This window comes from Phyllobates terribilis, unplaced genomic scaffold (genome assembly GCF_046119375.1).
Source record: "Phyllobates terribilis strain yellow unplaced genomic scaffold, ASM4611937v1 Scaffold_1__5_contigs__length_1240528914, whole genome shotgun sequence".
Classification (NCBI taxonomy): Eukaryota; Metazoa; Chordata; class Amphibia; order Anura; family Dendrobatidae; genus Phyllobates; species Phyllobates terribilis.
In genome coordinates this window covers 1000651956-1000671869 of record NW_027362761.1, presented here as the reverse complement: position 1 = coordinate 1000671869, position 19914 = coordinate 1000651956, and the positions used below count along the sequence as shown (strand labels likewise).

The following is a 19914-nucleotide window of genomic DNA, read 5'->3' as shown; positions in this document are numbered from 1 at the left end:
ATATATATGACTATTCATTGCAGAATGGCTATCTATAATACATTTTATATAGCTATGACATATATATGTATATTATATATATATATATATATATATATATATATATATATATATATATATATATATGTGTGTGTGTGTGAATCTGGTGTCAGTGCATTGCTGCAGAAAATTATCGTATTACATAATAAAGGGAAATACATTTGTTTGGCTGCTATTTGTGTATAGTGTGGGTTGTGGTCTTTAGTAATAATGATAGTAATCTTAATAATAATAAGTAAAGTAGGAGTAGCACAAGTAAATATAGTAGTTGTGATAGTAGTGCAGTGTCATTATTAATATTATTTTTACAATTTACTAGTTATCTCTGGCATTGAAAGCTCCAGTATTAGTTTTCCTGTGAATTGTGTATTGCTGATATAACAGAAATGAACAAATAGGATTCCTACACCCATTGCTTATATACACAGACATAACAGAGATGCCCGTTTCATTTAACTCTAACTTTAAGATAGTTGATAGCTGTACCACAAGCTCATGTCTGCTGTGTCCATCCTTTATGTGTGATGTAACTAAGAATTGAAAAATTAATTCTGTATTACTGAGATAATTGCCCTGCAGTTTTCAGAGTAAAATCCTGAAAGGCAAATGTTAGAAGACAATGTTTATAAAAGAAGCTGTTAAGCTTTTACATATATGTACGGAAATGTATCCGAAGATTTTATGTGAGATAAAGTAATAATAACACATTGGGGACATACATATTTCTTCCATGCAGTGAGGAATCCCATTGAAGAATACTAAATAGCTGATAACAGGGAAGAATAGATTGTGTATATTAGTTAAGCAAATAAGGAATCAGCTTTCAATACAGATTTCTCCATTAATAATGCACTGGTGATACATACTATTTCCGCTTACAATTAGCATCTAATGCTTCCATTATTGAGCTGTGTCTTATGACGATTAGAGTTATATTTTCTTTGCATTTTTTGGCAATTATATCTAAGTATTTTTTTTTTCTAGCCCGCAGGACAGAAAAGACTTTACCTATGTTCCCCTTCAATAGGACACACTCATTAGATCTATCTTTGACCCCATCTTGACAATAATAACAAATTAACAATAATTACCCACTCCAGGGGGCATGGGGCAATCTGAAATATGTACAAACCGGTTCTTCCCTTGTTTCTCAGACTGTAGGCTGCAGTCCTCATCTCAAGAGGCCTGTGACAGCTCCAGTTATTACCAGAAGACACATACAGGAAAGTGCTGCCTTCTCCTCACTCCTCCAGTGACCCTGCTGCTGCTATCAGCGCCTGGAACTGGGCGCAAGGAACAGCACAGGCTCTGTCTGGGGAAGCTGATAAAGTCCTTATCAGCCTAGAGTAAGCCCATGAAATCATGCTCTCCCACAATCACTTATTTCCCAGATCGATATATATATATATATATATATATATATATATATGTATATATATATATATATATGAAGCATATGAAATCATGCTTTCCCACAATCACTTATTTCCAAGATCGATATATATATATATATATATATATATATATATATATATATGTATATATATATATATATATATATATATATATATATATATATATGAAGCATATGAAATCATGCTTTCCCACAATCACTTATTTCCAAGATCGATATATATATATATATATATATATATATATATATATATATATATATATATATATATGTAGAATATCAAAAGGCAGCACTCCACTTGAGAAAGGTTCTGTGAACCGAAACGTTGCCTTTTGGGCTCATTAAAGTCCATTTTTTCTAAAATATTTTTGGAGTGCTGCCTTTTGATATTCTTTCTATTGATATGCAGCAGTTTGGACAGACTGTTTGGAGGCCTGGCACCCACTAGTGAGTAAGATGAAATGGTGCTGTCTTTAATATACATTTATATATATGTAAAGCGCCATGGAATAAATGGCGCTATAATAATAAATAATAATAATAATAATAATAATAATATATATATATATATATATATATATATATATATATAGTGTGTGTGTGTATATACTCGTGTTTATATAATGTGTGTGTATATATACAGTATATGTGTGTAATTTTTATTATTAATAATAGTAATAATAATAAGAAGAATATTAATATATTAAAATGGTTACTACTAATAATTATAATAATAATATCACATCAGTACCTGGAAAACTTTAAATAAGAAGAACATGGGTACAACTCTCCCAAACAATTTTTTCTTTTTTTTCAAAGAAAACTTCTTATTTTTCTTTTTTATCAGTTAATCTTGGGAAAAATGTATGTGCGCTAGTTGCATGAGAGTTTATGAAGACGCCACAAATGTGTATGATATGAATAGTGCTGTATATATTTTGCACAAGCCTCGCGAATTTGCTGGAAATGAAGGAAGGGATTAGTGGGTGAGATACTGAGGCTTCCTTATCAGGCTCTGGGCCAGCTTAGAAGGCGAGCAGAAGCCACTGCACTGACTCCACATTCTGCCACCAGTTCCTTCCATGCAGAGCTGCTGCTCCATTTAGCTTTTAACGTCAAAAGCCGCATTTTTGTTGGCTCCGGCCTGTCTAGGGCTCTTGAGATTTTGCTCTGAGAGTGATTACTCTCCGCACAACGCAACATCCACATTATCCAGTAATTAAAAAGATTTCCTTAGCTGCCAAATACACTGCAACTACTTCTACTGCAGCCCTGATCTGCTCATTCCTGGTCACAGCAGGATCCTATGCCACAGCTGCATTATATCTGTACAGAGCATATGACTGGGACATAAGCCTCAAAAATGCTGATTGTGCTGGTGCAAAGCCGAAATAAACCATCACCAGTTCTAATTACTGCACACAAACTTCATGGAGAAAATATGTGTGAATTAGTACATGTAAGTATGGACACATGACTTGTAAGAAAGTGACATATATAAGGCGAATTATTTAGTGTACATCAACACACATTATCTATCTACTGAATCTATCTCATATCTATCCCTGATATAAAAACAAACGTAGAGATAGATGCATACAAGATATATAGATATATAAATAAATGGATACATATATAGCCATAATTATCATGCTTGAATTAAAATGAACGAGGAGGTCTCTCTCTCTCACTCTCATTTATATTTTATTTTTTTCATATACCATAACTGTCCCTGAGTCTTGTGTGGCAGTATTGTTCCTTTTGAGGACCCAATGTCATAACCTACAAATGGATCTGTGAATGTGAAGAGAAACCCCTCTTGTAAACATATAAGCAAGTGTATCTCTGCACATAAGTCCAAAGCACCGGCCCCCTGACCCCTGACAGCAAAGGGCACCGCACACTGGCTGAGTTGTTCTAACCCCGCAACCTACACATGGGGACCTGGTGCTAGGCCCCTCTTATCTTTTTATGGCTTGCTGCAAATCTACACACGAGCTGCAAAAGGAGACTACCAGGTCCAGGAAAGCAAAGAAACCGAGGGATCACAAGTCTCTGTACATCTTAAGAAGAATAATGTATATATATATATTTGTATACACATGTATATGCACATTTTATATATATATATATGTATATATATATATATATATATATATATATATATATATATATATATATATATATATATATACATATATATATATATATATAAGCCCACGTAAATATTGCATATGCACAAGGTATGATGTGTGTGTAGATTTCTGTCTTTACAGAATAGTTACTTATATGCTTGTAATTTATGTACAGCTACATGGATCTAATTATTTTTGCCTTTGAACATATGCAGTGTACATGTAATATATGAATATCCACAACTGAATACACAGAGAGAGAGAGAGAGCAATGATATTAAAATATACCAGTACTCATATCATCTATACTACTACATATAAATGTTTATAGGTTACCATCTATGTCTACTTTATATCATTATTATTATATGATATTTTATTATATCATTTTATTATCAAATAAATGTGTAAAGCTGCATATTTATAAATATATATATAATGTGTAATGTGTGTAGTGTGTTTACAGTTATATAAATATGAATATTTAAACACATACACCACATACACGTATTTAAATATAAGTATTTGCACATGTAAATGTGTAATATGGACAACTACATGGACATGAATATTTTGGATCTACAGCTGTGTATATATATATATATATATATATATATATATATATATATATATATATATATATATATATATATATATGGTCACACATGACAGATATAGAGGACCATGTAGATATTATCTTATATAATATATGTCCAATGTCCAGCTACATCTCCATGTGAATACTGGCATACATGCAGAGCACTTTGGTGTTGCCATTCTTAAATACTCGGATTAATGAACAGAATATATACAAAAAAGACACTCAGTGGTTTATTGATCACTTACAACGTTTTACACCTTCAAATATTAATTATACTCCACATTTCTGGACAGAAGTGCACAATAACAGATAGCTGAAACACCTTCAAATGTTACACGAGCACAAGGACAACATAAACAAGAACAACTCTGACAACAACGTTACAATGGGGTCTTCCCTGTTGTCAGAGGGCCCACAGCACACACTGCACTGCAGCCAGGCGCAGGCCACCACCCTGGCAGTGACACGGATAATATACCCAAGGAAGAAAGCCCATCCTGCTGGTATATTCATTTCTAATGACCCCATGGGGCAAGTACACTTCACAGACAAACATACATAGGAAAGATTGCCAGGGAGTCATGTGTTCTATGTACATAATGTCATACATGACCTACAGGGCCCCCTGCTATTACCAACCTGTAGATTATTCCTCTTCATATAATGGAATGCTTCTCTGCACAGATCCACAATGAGGGTTGCATTGAGGAGGGAAGGGGGATTGCACATAAATAAACTGGACCATTCCATACATAGTTTATTGTCTATTTTATAGTCTTCATAGTCCTGCAGTTCATAGGATCATTGTTTAAGTTCCAGGGCCCATACATGTTGGGGCCAGCCAGTCCTTCCTTTAGTTTTCTTATCGTTGCTACTAACTGTGTTTTTCAAGAGTTCATTCTGTTTTGAGAGAATGCAAAAATGATAATAATAATATAATAATAATAAATCAATAAAATAAAAACAGAAGCAGAATTTTAAAATGATATAGTATAATATTATGTATCTGTAACAAAGTATTTTTGACAAATATTAATGTGTATTATTCTGCACTGGCCTCATCTGGGCCATGTATCAAAATTAAACTGGATTAAACACTAGCTAAAATATAACCAGAAAAGAACAAAATAATGTTTATAATAACAATAATAATAATACAAATAATAAGTGTTATATTCTTCCCAAATATTTGTACTACAAAAACTATTTGCAGAGATACCAATAAAAAAAGTCATCTATCTCTATTTTTCCTATATAAGATTTAAGTATTTTGCTAAAAATTAATTTTAATCTATTTAAGGAAAAATGTAAACAGATATAGGGTCTGGAGCTACAGTTAAATATATGTAAATATACAAAAAGCAGGATGTCAGGAGTGAGGAGGTTGCTCAGCACTCATATTCCTATATGATGGATGACAGCAGCACATAATGTTAAACATTATATACTCAGATGTGTTGGGACATAAATCTATATACTTCACTGATAAACACGTTCAGACGCACTTGGTATAATATTTGTAGAACTAAACTGCAATTATAGTAAATTTTCTTTACATTTTCACTAAACACAATATTTCACTGCTGCAATCACGAGAACTATCATGTGTTCATCTCTGTCATAATTATTTATTTAATCTCAATCTATAAATTAGTATTTGTTTTAGCTATAGTTTAGTTTTAGTATTATTCATATTACTCCTATATTTTCAATGATTAGCGTGAAATATATTTACCATTTCCCTATTTTAATTATTTCCCATATAGAAATATTTTATGTTTGTGTATTTCGTGTTTAGAAATGTTCATATCGCTGCATTAGTTATGTCACTGTATATTGGGTTTGGTGACGACATTGTAGGGTATTTATTGGTGATTTTAATGTTTTGTAATGTTGTTGTGATTGAATAAATTATTAGAAGTGGTTTCCCACAACTGTAGTCAATAATACTAAAAAAATAATACTATTAAATTAAGTCAGAATTATAGATAGTTTTATATGACATGGTGATTAGAAAACTGAAAGCAGAAACGGACGGATGTATCCGTTATCCATCTATCTATCTATCTATCTATCTATCTATCTTTCTATCTATCTGTCTATCCTTTTATCTATATATCTATCTGTCTATCATTTTATCTATATATCTATCTGTCTATCCTTCCAAAGAATAAAAAAATGAGGGCAGCAATCCTTAGATGATGAAAAAACGGATTATCTATCTATCGATCGATCGATCTATCTATCTATCTAACTATCCCATATCTATCTATCTATCCATCTATCCCATATCTATCTATCTATCTATCTATCTATCTATCTATCTATCTATTTGTATAGATATCTATCAATCTGTATATCTAATAACAATATCTATCTATCTATCTATCTATCCCATATCTATCTATCTATCTATCTATCTATCTATCTATCTATCTATCCCATATCTATCTATCTATCTATCTATCTATCTCTCTCTCCATCTCTATCTACTATCTCTCCATCTATCACACTATTCTATATAAGGATCACAGCACTTGTGTAACTCATGTACTGACCAGTTCCTTCTTCCGTTTCTCCTCTTTGACATCTGTCTTCTTGATCTCCGCCTTGAAGGCCTCAGTTTCTCCGTTCTGGTCGTCCTTGGCCAGCAGGTCCATGAGGTAGGCGATGTAGCTGGTAGCCAGGCGCAATGTCTTGATCTTGGAGAGTTTGGTGTCGGCGGGCACGTTGGGGATACACTCCCGCAGCTCGGCGAAGGCGCTGTTGATGCTCTGAGTCCTGCGCCTCTCCTTACGGTTTGCAGTCCCCCTCCGTTTCACAGGCCTTTGCATTAAACCTCCGGCCCCGCTTCCCGGGACACCCCCGTAATGGGAGTGGTCCAGGCCAACAGCACCATTGGCGTACTCCGGACTATAGGACGGTGCCATACTGTAGTCGGGGGGAGACATTTCGGGGTGACTGATAAGCCAGCCATGGAAATAAGGGTTCTCTTCATGGCAGCGACTGGCGGCGGCAGCTGCAGCCGCGGCAAAGGGGTAACCATCATGGTGCACCACGGGGTGGTGGGGGAAGCCTCCAACCAAGCTCATGGCAGCTGCGGCCAAGTGTTTCCTCCTGGGGGCACAGCAGGACTGGCTCTATAAATAGATGGAGGCTGTGGCTAGCTCCGGCTCCCCATAGATCAGCTATCCCCAGTCTTTATAGTAATAATACACAATATTGAGGACACAATAAATGCTGCTTGCACAAACAATCAGGGTGGACCCTCATTCAAGTATTACAGGGCATTGGGGGGTCATGGGTGCAGTCCAGCTCAGTGCAATCCTCCCATACAGCAGCTGCATGTGCTACTTACAGCAGGTCTCGTCCATAGTCCCCCATGGGATGTGGCAGCAGCATACAGGCTTCTCACTGTGAGCTGGCATCCATGTCCTGCCTCAGTGCAGCAGATGATCCCTCAATCCAGAGGCAGCAAACAGGCCAGAGTCAGGACCCCCAAACCTAAGTGCAGCTTACTGACATCTCCAGAGATCCTCTCTGCACCCCATAGTTCTGCATGCAGGGAGGACTCAGCACTGGCACTATATCCATGTAGGATCTCCATGTACAGCTACATCTTTAGGGAAGCTGGGGTTAATATATGTCGTCAGAGGCCATTCCAGCCAATCACAGAGACACTGGGAGGGCTCCGTCATATGCAGCAACGAACCTTTTTGATGTTCCCTGTGCTAATTGTAAGGCTGCTCTCCCAGGATTGGCTGTCCCAGCATAACTATAATATCATTATAGCAAGAAAAAAATCCACCATGGCACAGAGGTTAATGCAAGAGTGCAGCACATGCTTTACACTGCCCTATCACATACTGTATATGTATATGTGTGTATACAGTGCTCCACTAAAGGTACAGTATGCTTTATGGTTGGGGAGTGTGCTAGAAATGCTTCATGCAGCGATCACATGTGATTCACTGTATTATGTCAATGTGGTTGTATTAGATCCTCAAAAATAAGGTGACTGGATTCTAGTAATTGGGACAAACGTATTTATTTAATAATGTATTGTTATTACTAAAACAACGATTGCTCTGTAAGTAGCCCTATATACAGGATGTACCATAGTGAGGAGACTGCAAGAATCACATTGGTTTTCATAGTCTATTTATATTGCATATCGTTTTAAAAAACAACATATACATAGGTGTGTATATATATATATATATATATATATATATATATACTTACATGCATATATATATATATATATATATATGTGTGTACATGGATATATATACAAGAATATATATATATTAAGATATATGTGTATGCACATGCGATGTATGTATATATATTAATAAATATATGAGTGTATATGCACATCACATATGTAAAATATACTGATGTAAATATCAAACCTGTGGTATAATCTGTGTACTGCATATTGCTTCTTAAGACTTAGAAAATTCATTATATCTCACTTGTCTCAATCATTTTACTATCTATTCTATCTATCTATCTATCTATCTATCTATTTATCTATCTATCTATCTATCTATCTCATATCTATCTATTTATCTATCTATCTATCTCATATCTATCTATTTATCTATCTATCTATCTATCTATCTTATTTTCTTTGTTTCTTGGCTAGTTTCAAAATAATTAAAGGTCATGTAGCTATCATATGTATCTTATGAAATGAAACACACGAGCTAATTAATATGAGAGGAAGGAAAGTAGAATAATATTGCATTCATCACAATACATTTGCGGTTATTATGCATGAAATTTCTTGAATACACAACTGATATAATAAAGGATCAATGATCATAAAGATATCACAATATATAATACAAGAGAAGAAAGTGACAATAGTATAGTTAAGAGACGCTAATTATTAACCCTAGATACAAAGGTTGCAATATCTATCTATCTATCTATCTATCTATCTATCTATCTATCTATCTATCTATCTATCTATCTGCTTTATGTAAATAAAAGGTAGATAACAAAGTAGATAGATAGAAAGAAAGATAGATAAATAGACTACTGACTGTATACAGTGATGTAATTATGTGCCGCCAATGACTACTTACTAGCCATTGGCTTTAGACTCGGTCCTCAGGTACAGGAAAGCTGTGACAAGGGTGGCAGCTGAATGAGTGCTAATAATTTTCGGTGAAGGATGTAATTCCTGGTTCTTTGCTGTATGCGGCCAAGCTTTTACTTTCCAATAAACCACAAAGTCCAGATAATATCTACAGCAAGGAGAGAAGTGAAAACAGCAGCCGCCAATAACCAGCCATAAAACAGCGTATAATAGACCTTCTCCATTAGCCCCAGTATAACGTTAATGTTATAAGTATTATATGTTATATATGGCTTACATAATATAATGCTGCATAAATCTCTATACACTAATGAGAGCTAATCCTGCCACTTACCTTGTGATGGAAGGTGATTAGGAGGCTGAGAGCAGATGTAATTAATGTTTCATATTATCTATCTATCTATCTATCTATCTATCTATCTATCTATCTATCTATCTATCTATCTATCCATATTAGTGTACACAGTATTCACAGTCGTTCATATAGTTCTAGTTATTCCGCATTACGAACATACATTTTCCAGGCTGGAGGCATTAGGGTTCACAAACATTTACATGTCTATATCAGATGATAACATTTTCTTTCAGATGATAGTTTGGAAGTGGAGATATTTGTGATAATGCAATCAGCTCGTCAATCAGTATGATAGATGTGTCACTTTGTAGTTTGCGTCCTGTACTTCAAAGACACATATTTGTGGCATGAAACGTTCAACTGAGGCTGTGAAAATCTATGTATTTATATATATATATATATATATATATATATATATATATATATATATATATATTAGGACACATCGGTGTCAATTCAACGATTGAAAATCAGAACACACATGTCACCTGGAACAAGAATAATCGGCAGATCAATCAAACTCCGATCTATCCCACATATAACAGGGATGTCATATATCCTATGTAGCTCATATATTTCTCTCTTTCCCACATATGTCACACATCTCATACATTTCTTGTCCCGTATAGTCTACATCCGACGTTTCATGCAGTTCAGTTATAATTCCACACATTCCATCTAGTACATATATCTCATTATACCATATTATTCCACACACATATGCAGTATAGATCAGGTGTATTATGTGGACTGCAAATGCACACGTTATTTTGTACCCATCTGAATACTGACAATCTATCGTTGCCATGTCACTATCAGATATTGTAAAATAAAATTAACAAAGCTGCAACATCACAGCATGTGCTACTAGTACTTCTGCTATTACTAATATTACTGCCATGTTTTTCCAGTTATTATTGATGAGAACAATTGCAATACAAGCAATAAATCCATGGAATATAAAATATCAATGAAATGCTATCATCTATCTATCTACCTAATGTCTATCTCTCTATTTAGATATCTATCTATCTATCTATCTATCTATCTATCTATCTGTATCTGTCTATTTGGTTTAAAATTATATTATGTCAATATCGATGACTAAATGTTAATGTATGAATAGGTTTAAATGTAACAGTGTTTTTTTCTTAGTTTTAATGTCTATTCTATTTATAGATATATTTATCTGACTATCTTTTTTATGTTTTTTTTTTTTTTTTACAAATGCATGATCTTAATAAAGATTCTTAGAGTTTACTGTATTAACAAATTGTTTCTATATTAACGTTGGCTCTTGTTTAGTTTTAATGTATATTAATCATCTATCTAATATCTATCTATCTATCTATCTATCTATCTATCTATCTATCTATCTATCTATCTATTTATCTATCTATCTATCTATCTATCTATCTATCTATCTATCTATCTATCTATCTAATAGTCTACTTGAGAAAGGTCTTCATATGGCCCAAAACATCGTCACTATGGGCCAGTAAATATTTTTTTCTATTTTGCTACATTGGTGTACTGCTTCCATGATTTGATATATTGGAGGCCTGGTCTCACCTGACAGACTTTGCAAATTTATTGCAGGTGTTCCATCTATCTATCTATCTATCTATCTATCTATCTATCTATCTATCTATCTATCTCATATCTATCTATCTATCTATCTATCTATCTATCTATCTCATATCTATCTATCTATCTATCTATCTATCTCATATCTATCTATCTATCTATCTATATATCTATCTCATATCTATCTATCTATCTATCTATCTATCTATCTATCTATCTATCTCATATCTATCTATCTATCTATCTCATATCTATCTATCTATCTATCTATCTATCTCATATCTATCTATCTATCTATCTCATATCTATCTATCTATCTATCTATCTATCTATCTATCCATTATGCATTTATTTATTTTAAAAATACAAGATGATACTGTAGATGAATGAGTAAGTATGAATAAACCCAAATGTAACCGTGTTTTTTCTTAATTTTAATGTTTATTCTACTTAAAGATATATTTATCTGATTATCTATCTTTTCTTTTTTTTTTTACAAATGCATGATCTTAATAAAGATTTGATGTATTAACACATTCTTTCTATATTAACTTTGGCCTTTGTTTAGTTTTAATGTCTACGAATCATCTCTCCATCTACCTAACTAATCGTCCATCCATCCACTATCTACCTACCTGTGTATGTGTAATCAGTGCTTTCCTTTAGGTATTTGATGTGACCATCAGGTTATTATGTTATTTTGGATAAAACCTTATCTTACTATCTTTCAGAATAATGGATTGATGCCATGTTGGTATGATGCCTCCTAGTAGTTGGGATTGGGTATTTTGCTTTTTTCGGCTGACACAAATAATAGTGCAGCCGACACTCGGGATGCTGTGGTGACACATGGTAACATAGGGCAGTGCTCAGTATTTTTAGCAGTAGGAACTGGGGTGAATGTATGTGGGATAATTGACCTGGCTGAGTGAGGTCCTCGTGGTAATTTAGATACGTGGAGTCTCCAGTTAATGACATATAATCAGCCAATAGGTCATTTGGTCACTCTCCTGTTACCAGGCTCCTGCACCCTCTGATCTCCTTTCAAGCTGCATTTCAGCCATACAAATAAAGTTAGACAGGGCTGAGTTCTCCAGTGCAGGGGGTAGAGGGGAGCCAGCTCCAGAGCTACGATGTTACAAATTACCAAATATTTTACAAAAATACATGTTATCTTTGTGTACTAAACAGCCACTTCTGGGTATTGTTACATGCCAGGGATAGCCATAAACCAGCCCAGGACAGGGCTGCAGCAACATAAACAGGGCACACAAGATACTTACTGGAAACCTTATTCTGCTCCTTGCAGATGATTAGACAGAGGAGCAGTTCTCAGCTTTTGGCATCGGATCCATCATCATTTCTGTTTACATATTTTTTTTTTCCATTTTATAGAGTTGTTCTGCCAATAAAGAAAATAAAGTTACACATCTAACTGCATGTGGGCAATTCAGAGAAATTGATGCTTTCAACAGAGATGTGGTGTGATGAAAACATTTTCTAAAATGTTAAATTGAAACAATAGTGTTACATACGGTACTATGATGACAACACTCCTGATTTACCTCCAGGAGAGGCTGCTTTATCATGTATTCGAGTCCATTTTGTTTTGCTCAGATATTCTGAGCTCCTGCAAGAGGGGAATGATAAGAAAGGTTTTGAACAGCCTAAATAAAAATGTTTGAATTGTAATATTTTTTTTCTGTGAATTAAAGTGACTAATAATTCTAATCCAAGTGGATAAATAAATCATATAAAACATTGAAAAGAATTGTGCTCCACTCATTGTTTTTACTCCAGTATTATATTTGTGAAAACTACAGTACCAGTAATGCCCACTAGGATGTATCCCATGCCAGAGTCTTCTAGGATGGCAGAGAGAGATTAATATCAGACTTCTATCATCAAATATGAAATAAAATGTGACATTAAATATTGTAGACGAACTGCAGTCAATATCTGAAAGGATTGTGTGTGTACATTTCGATTGTATGTAAGTTTGTATGTGTGCAAGCTGATTGCACACAAAATGCATAGAATAAAAATATCATTTTTCACTGTCTATTATATAGCTTTATTAAATATCAAATACTTAAATTATTTCTCATGTGAACTATCCTCTAGGCTGTATGTATTTAGACATTGTATCTAGTAATAACATTTTCCCATTCCCTATTCTATACTATAAATGTTATTTAAGCAATATATCTCTATTGTCACCTACATAAATACACTGTAAATATAGCATGCACATCAAAAAATATGTCATATGTGATATTTGCTGAAACATTATAAAAAAGATGAATATATTATGTAGAAAAAAAAAGAAAAACGATTCTAAATATTACATTAAGATGTGAATTCTTAAAAGTACAGAATATTTGCTGAGGATCAGCATTGACTAGAATAAATGTAAGTGTGAAAACATAATTAAATAACACAAATTTTTATTCCTATCTATCTATCTATCTATCTATCTATCTATCTATCTATCTATCTATCTATCTATCTATCTATCTATCTAAACAAGAGATATTAAAAGCAGCATTAGCAAGCAGTATATAAAAATCGGGTGCCAAGTTTTTCAGGCATGGACCAATCCTCACAAAAATGTAAAAAAGATGAAGATAGCACTCATTTTTGGAAAAAATGAAATTGTGATTTTAATAGCCCATGAGGATTTCAGCAACATTTCAGCTCAAAGTGTGAGCCTTTCTCTGGCCTTTACATTATCTATCTATCTATCTATCTATCTATCTATCTATCTATCTATCTATCTATCTATCTAACTCTATCTAGTAAAACAGTTCAATATTAACGTTGCAGCATTACTTTCAATATAGTTACAATAACAATTTAGCAGTAAAGCACATTTATATTAGTTTGATTATTGCACTTTATTTAATTTACTTTATTGTATATTTATTCTAATTGGGTTATTTCCCTGGTTTCGACTTTATTTTTACTTTATTATAGGTGGGTTCTCTCCTCTGGTTTAGACTTTTTTACTTTATTATAGGTGGGTTCTCTCCCCTGGTTTAGACTGTTTTACTTTATTATAGGTGGGTTCTCTCCCCTGGTTTAGACTTTTTTACTTTATTATAGGTGGGTTCTCTCCCCTGGTTTAGTCTTTTTTACTTTATTATAGGTGGGTTCTCTCCCCTGGTTTAGACTTTTTTACTTTATTATAGGTGGGTTCTCTCCCCTGGTTTAGACTTTTTTACTTTATTATAGGTGGGTTCTCTCCCCTGGTTTAGACTTTATTTTTACTTTATTTTAGGTGGGTTCTTTCCCATTTTTTACATTGTATTTATAATTTGTCTGAATACATTTTTTTATTGGTGATCTGTACTTACAATTTAAAATATAAGCAATAAAATTTTCATTTTTATCTAAGTGGACCTGTATGCTGGAAACATTCCTCTTTCTACTTATATATACAGCATTTTTGTTTTTCATTTATGTGCTAAATGTAATTATAATTTATTTTTTTTACAATTCACAGCACCATAGAAGGTGAAAGTGGTATATAAAATTGCTACTAAACCCCATTTTAATACTGCAATATTTTCATTCGCTTTTTAAGTATGCTCACATTATTTTTGCAGTTTTTGGATCACACACATTAGACACCTAATACAGAATTGATATTTATTTTAGTTTTGCACATTGTTATACATGCATTGTGTACAGCATTACAAAAACTAGATTATATATTTGTATATGATGTTTATGTTGTAGTTCTGAAGGTTTAAAGGGGTTAATACCCCCTCCTTTGGCTCTTCATCTTCCTTGAGCCTTCAATGTTTCTTAGTTTCCTCTAGAGGTCTCATTAGGGAAACCCTAACTGCTATTTTCAACGTTTCCTCAATCAAGTGCCCTTAAATAGTGCTACACAAACAAATTGGCGGCAAAAACCGTAGATCTTGTCACTAGTGAAACCAATCCAATATTTCATCCGTGTTTGCTTTGTAATTACAGGTTGGGCTTGTGGCTGCAGAGTCATGGGGGCAAGTCTCCCAATTGTACAGTGCCTTGGCTGTTTTCCTCCGGAGCATTATGGTCCAGCTATGGCACAGGCTTGGGAAAATAAGACATTTTTACTCAGTGATGTATAGGAGTGCAGGAGCTAAGCAGCTTTCCAATGCAGTCATGGTTCTTATTTACCTCATCCCCAGTTTTAATGGCAGTTACAGACTTAACTTTAACACACTTCAGCTCAAGCACCTCCATTACCATAGTTTAATGCATGATTAGGCCCAAGTACCCTGCCATATTTTCCCTGCCTGTGACTACTACCATGATTTGTTGCTTTTTCCACAGCTGCCTTTTTCTTGTTTCACTCTTGTTTAAATCCTCTTAAAAACTGTTTAAGGAAGAAAAAATAAATTCAGAACCACATTGCTGTTCACTTCAGTTTCCTGGTCATATATGTTTAGTTTATGTCTGTGCCTGGTGATATATCACTCAGTTGTATCAGATGGGACCAGCACACAGAACACTAAGGCGTTGTGGCATGTTGTTTAGACGGCTCCTGGCGCAATCTCACCAGGGGTAGATATGTGTAGAAAGGATCTAATGATGCTGCTGACCTCCTTAACACTTTTAGGTTACTACTCAGAACAGGTCATACACTGATCACAACACGAATCATTTCCATACCAGAAATAAATAATCAAACATGATCTCATAACCTCTCCAGCTGAGCATGGTCTCTTCTATCCAGGGCATCCATTAATTCTGTCACTGATGGATGCAGACAGAAAAGGGTCCCTGTGCAAGAACAATATATGGGCCCTTTGCAGTCCAACAGCTACTCTATAATACACAATTCCACCTGCTTTGGAGGTTGCACCAATGATATGTCCATCCCTGAATTCTGTGGTGTTTTTCCTTGTCCGTCAGCACATTAGACAATTGAGTTTATGATGACTTGTGAAAACATGGCTAAGGTTGTAGAGTGTGATCACAAATATCAGGATGTGTTCATATCTGTGTGGGGGGCTCCAATTAGACCTTCTGTAGTAGATTATGTCACATGTATTGTTATTTTCCCATGAAAATGATGGACACCTTAGCAGAACCTGAGGAACCTAATTATTAGTTAATGGGGCCGTCAGGTGTCTTTGGCATTTGTCGTTAGATCCGGCACATGGTGTCTGGTATGAATGAACACAATGACATTGGCATAGTCTCAGTTGCATCTTGATCAGTTTTTATGAGCCTAAAAACTGTTAAAAACTGGTTCCAAAACTAATGCATCACTTGTCATTAGGCTTTTTTAACCTTTTTTGTGCAAGACATATTTTTGCGACCAGTTTTTACCACGAGTATTTAATAAAAACCAAATGAAGCACATTCATCAATTCTGTCTAATCCTGAGACAGTACAGACTTTGCCTTTGACTTTGGCTTATTTTGTGTCTGCAATTTACACCAAAATGTTGGCTTATGGTGTCGCACATTAGACCATGCCTCTTCTCTGGAAACCTCACCTCTTTCAATAAAGCCACATCACATTGATGGCCAAAGCCCAAAATGTGTCCAAATCACATAATAACTATGGTGATAGGAAAGAAAGTTTTTTGACACAAATAATATGAGAATGCTGGCACATTTAGCTTGATAAATATGTCACAATGTCCCTAAGACTATTTGGCAGCAAGGCACAGTATAAGTAATAAACCCAACTGCTTGGCTGTCAGGCCCATAGACGTTGAATAGATGGGTAACATGAATGTATAGTCATCATCACTCTAGTCAAATCTCATCTCTCCATGGTCACACAGGGAGGAGAAAGAAGATCCAGTCCTGTTGAATACTGGAGGTCCCAATGGTGAGGGCTTAATGTTCTGCTTAACATTGTTCATTGTCACAACACACACACATGAAATTACATTTATGTACAAAGATGCACTAATTGAATTTGTAATAAAAGTAACATTTTATTAAAATGATGTCCACAAATAGATTAAAAATATTTCCTTCTACTAATTTTGATGGCATAAATAACAGAAGAAAGACAGCACCCATAACCTAAAACCAGGTGAAGTAAATAATATTGATTATCTTATCATGATGACACTTGTCAAGGGGGTTATATTAGGCAACAAGTGAATAGTTTTTTTTTTTAATATGTGTTGGAAGCCAAAAAGATAGACAAGTTTAAAGGGGTTGTCAGCTATTGGATAACCCCTTCTCAATCCCTATGTTTCCCCCCAATAAAATAATAACACTTATACTAATCTCCGGTGCGGGCGTCATTCCAGTGGTGTCGGCACAGGATCTCCTGGGGATTGCATGACATTGTTATGTCATGAGATCACTGCGGCCAATCAGCACTGGCTTCCCTCTTCTCTCCCTCTGACAAATTAGACTTCCAGAGGAAGTGGGAGCTGTGGCTGTTCTCTCACATCCTCTGGATGTCAATTACTTCTGTAGGAGAGGAGAGTGAAGCTAATGCTGATTGGGTACAGAGGTTTCATGACACAACAATGTAATGCGATCCCCAGGAGAACCAGTGCCGACACAGCTGGAACAACGCCCACACCTGAGATAACTATACTGTAAGTATTATTATTTTAAAAACATACAAAAAAGTTTAATGTCTGCTCACCACCTTCTGGAGCGCACGGATCCTGCTGTGCGGCAAGTTTTCAGAACTTAGAAAGAAATAAGTCCAGCGCTATAAGTCCATACAAAATCCATTCTTCATTTATTTCATAGCTTCAAACAGTATAACAGACACTAAAAGCATAAAAAAATGATTAAGACGCACTGCTTTGCGTTGAAATGCGTATGTTTTTAATGTCTGGACTGTGACTTAATTGATTTTATACTGTTTGAAGCTATGAAATAAATGAAGAATGGATTTTTTATGGACTTATAGCGCAGGACTTATTCCTTTCTATGCTATTATTTTACTGTGGAAAACATGGTGATTGAGAAGGGGTTGTCCGAGTAGTGGACAAACCCTTTAAGGATGCTAGTCACTTTGACAAGGGAGATGAGACTTTGATAAGTGTGTCAAATGAGCATCACTGTGACCTGTGATTGCGGTGTTCTCATGTCTTTATCAAGGATTACAGAGCTGGTTAGATACTGTACGTGTCCAACTGAACCAAATAGAAAGTATGGAGACAGTTGGAGCAGCCAAGTAGCACTGAAAAAGGAGCAATGAGGAACCATTAAATATTCCAAATTTTATAGAATTAAGGCTTTTTTTTTTTACTTGGGGAACCGAAATAACTTTGTCTACTAACATTCAGGTCAACAACCGTTGCCAAATATTTTGATTCTTGAATACAGTGTAAATCTGTGTTTTGATATTTTTCTCTGTTTTACTGGAAGTTGTGGAATTTTGCTGTCAAATCTCTCAACAGTTGTGGTCAAAAGTTTTGAGACTGCCACAAATTTTGGTTTCCACAAAGTTTATTGCTTCGGTGTTTTTACATCTTTAAGTCAGATGGTTCTATGTTTACTGAAATACAATTAGAAGAACTTAATATGTTTTTACACTTTTATTGAATACATCACGTTTATGTAAAGACTCAATACGTGCTGTCTCTTATTTCTCAAGACTTCTGCAATTTGCCCTAGCATGATGGATATCAATGCTTCTGGGCCCAATCTTGACTGATGACTGCTCATTCTTGTCTAATCAATGCTTGAAGCTTATCACTATTTCTGTATTTTTGTTTATCCTTCTGCTTTTTGAGAATTTAGGTTTTTAACGGGATTGAGATTTTGGGAGTTTTCTGGACATGAACCCAATGTCAATGCTTTGTTCGCTGAGCCACTTAGGTTTCCCTTTTGCCTTGCAGTAAAATAGACAAAAAATCGGCACTCCTGATAGGTGCAATAGTGAGGTTTATTATAAAGAGCAATCCAGAATAGTAATAAACGTTTCGGTCAGCAATAAATCTTTGTAAGTACACAGATTGCAATGTAATGTCCTGCATTTTTTACTAGGGGTAGAAGCTGCAGTATCACACAAGCTCTGATCTCTTAGCAGTCTCAACATCTAGTATATTATCTAATAGGGTACCTCTACTTCATAAATATGAGATAGCTGCTAGGAATATTAAGTAAAGGTGCTAATAACACATGTTTCAGAGTGTTTCCCTCCCTGAGGTCTAAGAGGTCAATTTTCTCATTATGAAGAGTTCAAAATTGATGCAAGGATAGCTAAAGGTCATACAATGCTCCCCTGCGAATTTAAATATGCAAATAGCCTCTTCAGCCTATTGGATGTTGCAATCCGAAAAGTACGTCTTGACTCTTATATGAGTCTTCCCACATGACTAGGGACAGGAAGTTAAATCAAAAACTCCCTATTCAGCAGAAATATTAATAAATTTCTGACAACAAGAAATGACACATAATAAGTTAATAACCTATATGATGCAAATCTATTTAATCACTTACATTATCTGCATGCATGAATATCACATACACATGTGGACAAAATTGTTGGTATCCTTCTGTTAAAATAAGGAACACAATCAGAATCAGCTAATGAAAATCAGACATTGCTGTTGAATTGTGGGTCAACAGAAAATAATAAAAAGAAAAACAAATTGAAAAAAAAACAAACTAATGAAAATGGCCTGTACAAAATTATGGTATGCCTACAAAAGCTTTACTCTCTAGGGAGAGTGAGCACTTCTTTCTA

At 34.6% G+C, this 19914-nt stretch overlaps 1 protein-coding gene across 1 annotated transcript; it reads right to left on the bottom strand.

Annotated features, from left to right (window-relative positions):
- Window positions 1–4395: 4395 nt before the first annotated feature.
- HAND2 (heart and neural crest derivatives expressed 2) lies at window positions 4396–7823 on the bottom strand. The gene is made up of 2 exons (XM_073656255.1): window positions 6748–7823; window positions 4396–5089 (listed from the first exon to the last, which is right to left on the bottom strand). Exons 1-2 carry the CDS (start codon window positions 7279–7281, stop codon window positions 4991–4993), a joined length of 633 nt encoding a protein of 210 aa, XP_073512356.1. The 5' UTR covers window positions 7282–7823; the 3' UTR covers window positions 4396–4990.
- Between the last annotated feature and the right edge of the window lie 12091 nt (window positions 7824–19914).

Coding starts and splice junctions, on each gene's coding strand:
- HAND2 (XM_073656255.1), bottom strand. CDS start 7,281: ATGAGCTTGGTTGGAGGCTTCCCCCACCACCCCGTGGTGCACCATGAT. Junction 5,090..6,747: donor AGAAACGGAAGAAGGAACTG/GTCAGTACATGA, acceptor CTCTCAAAACAG/AATGAACTCTTGAAAAACAC.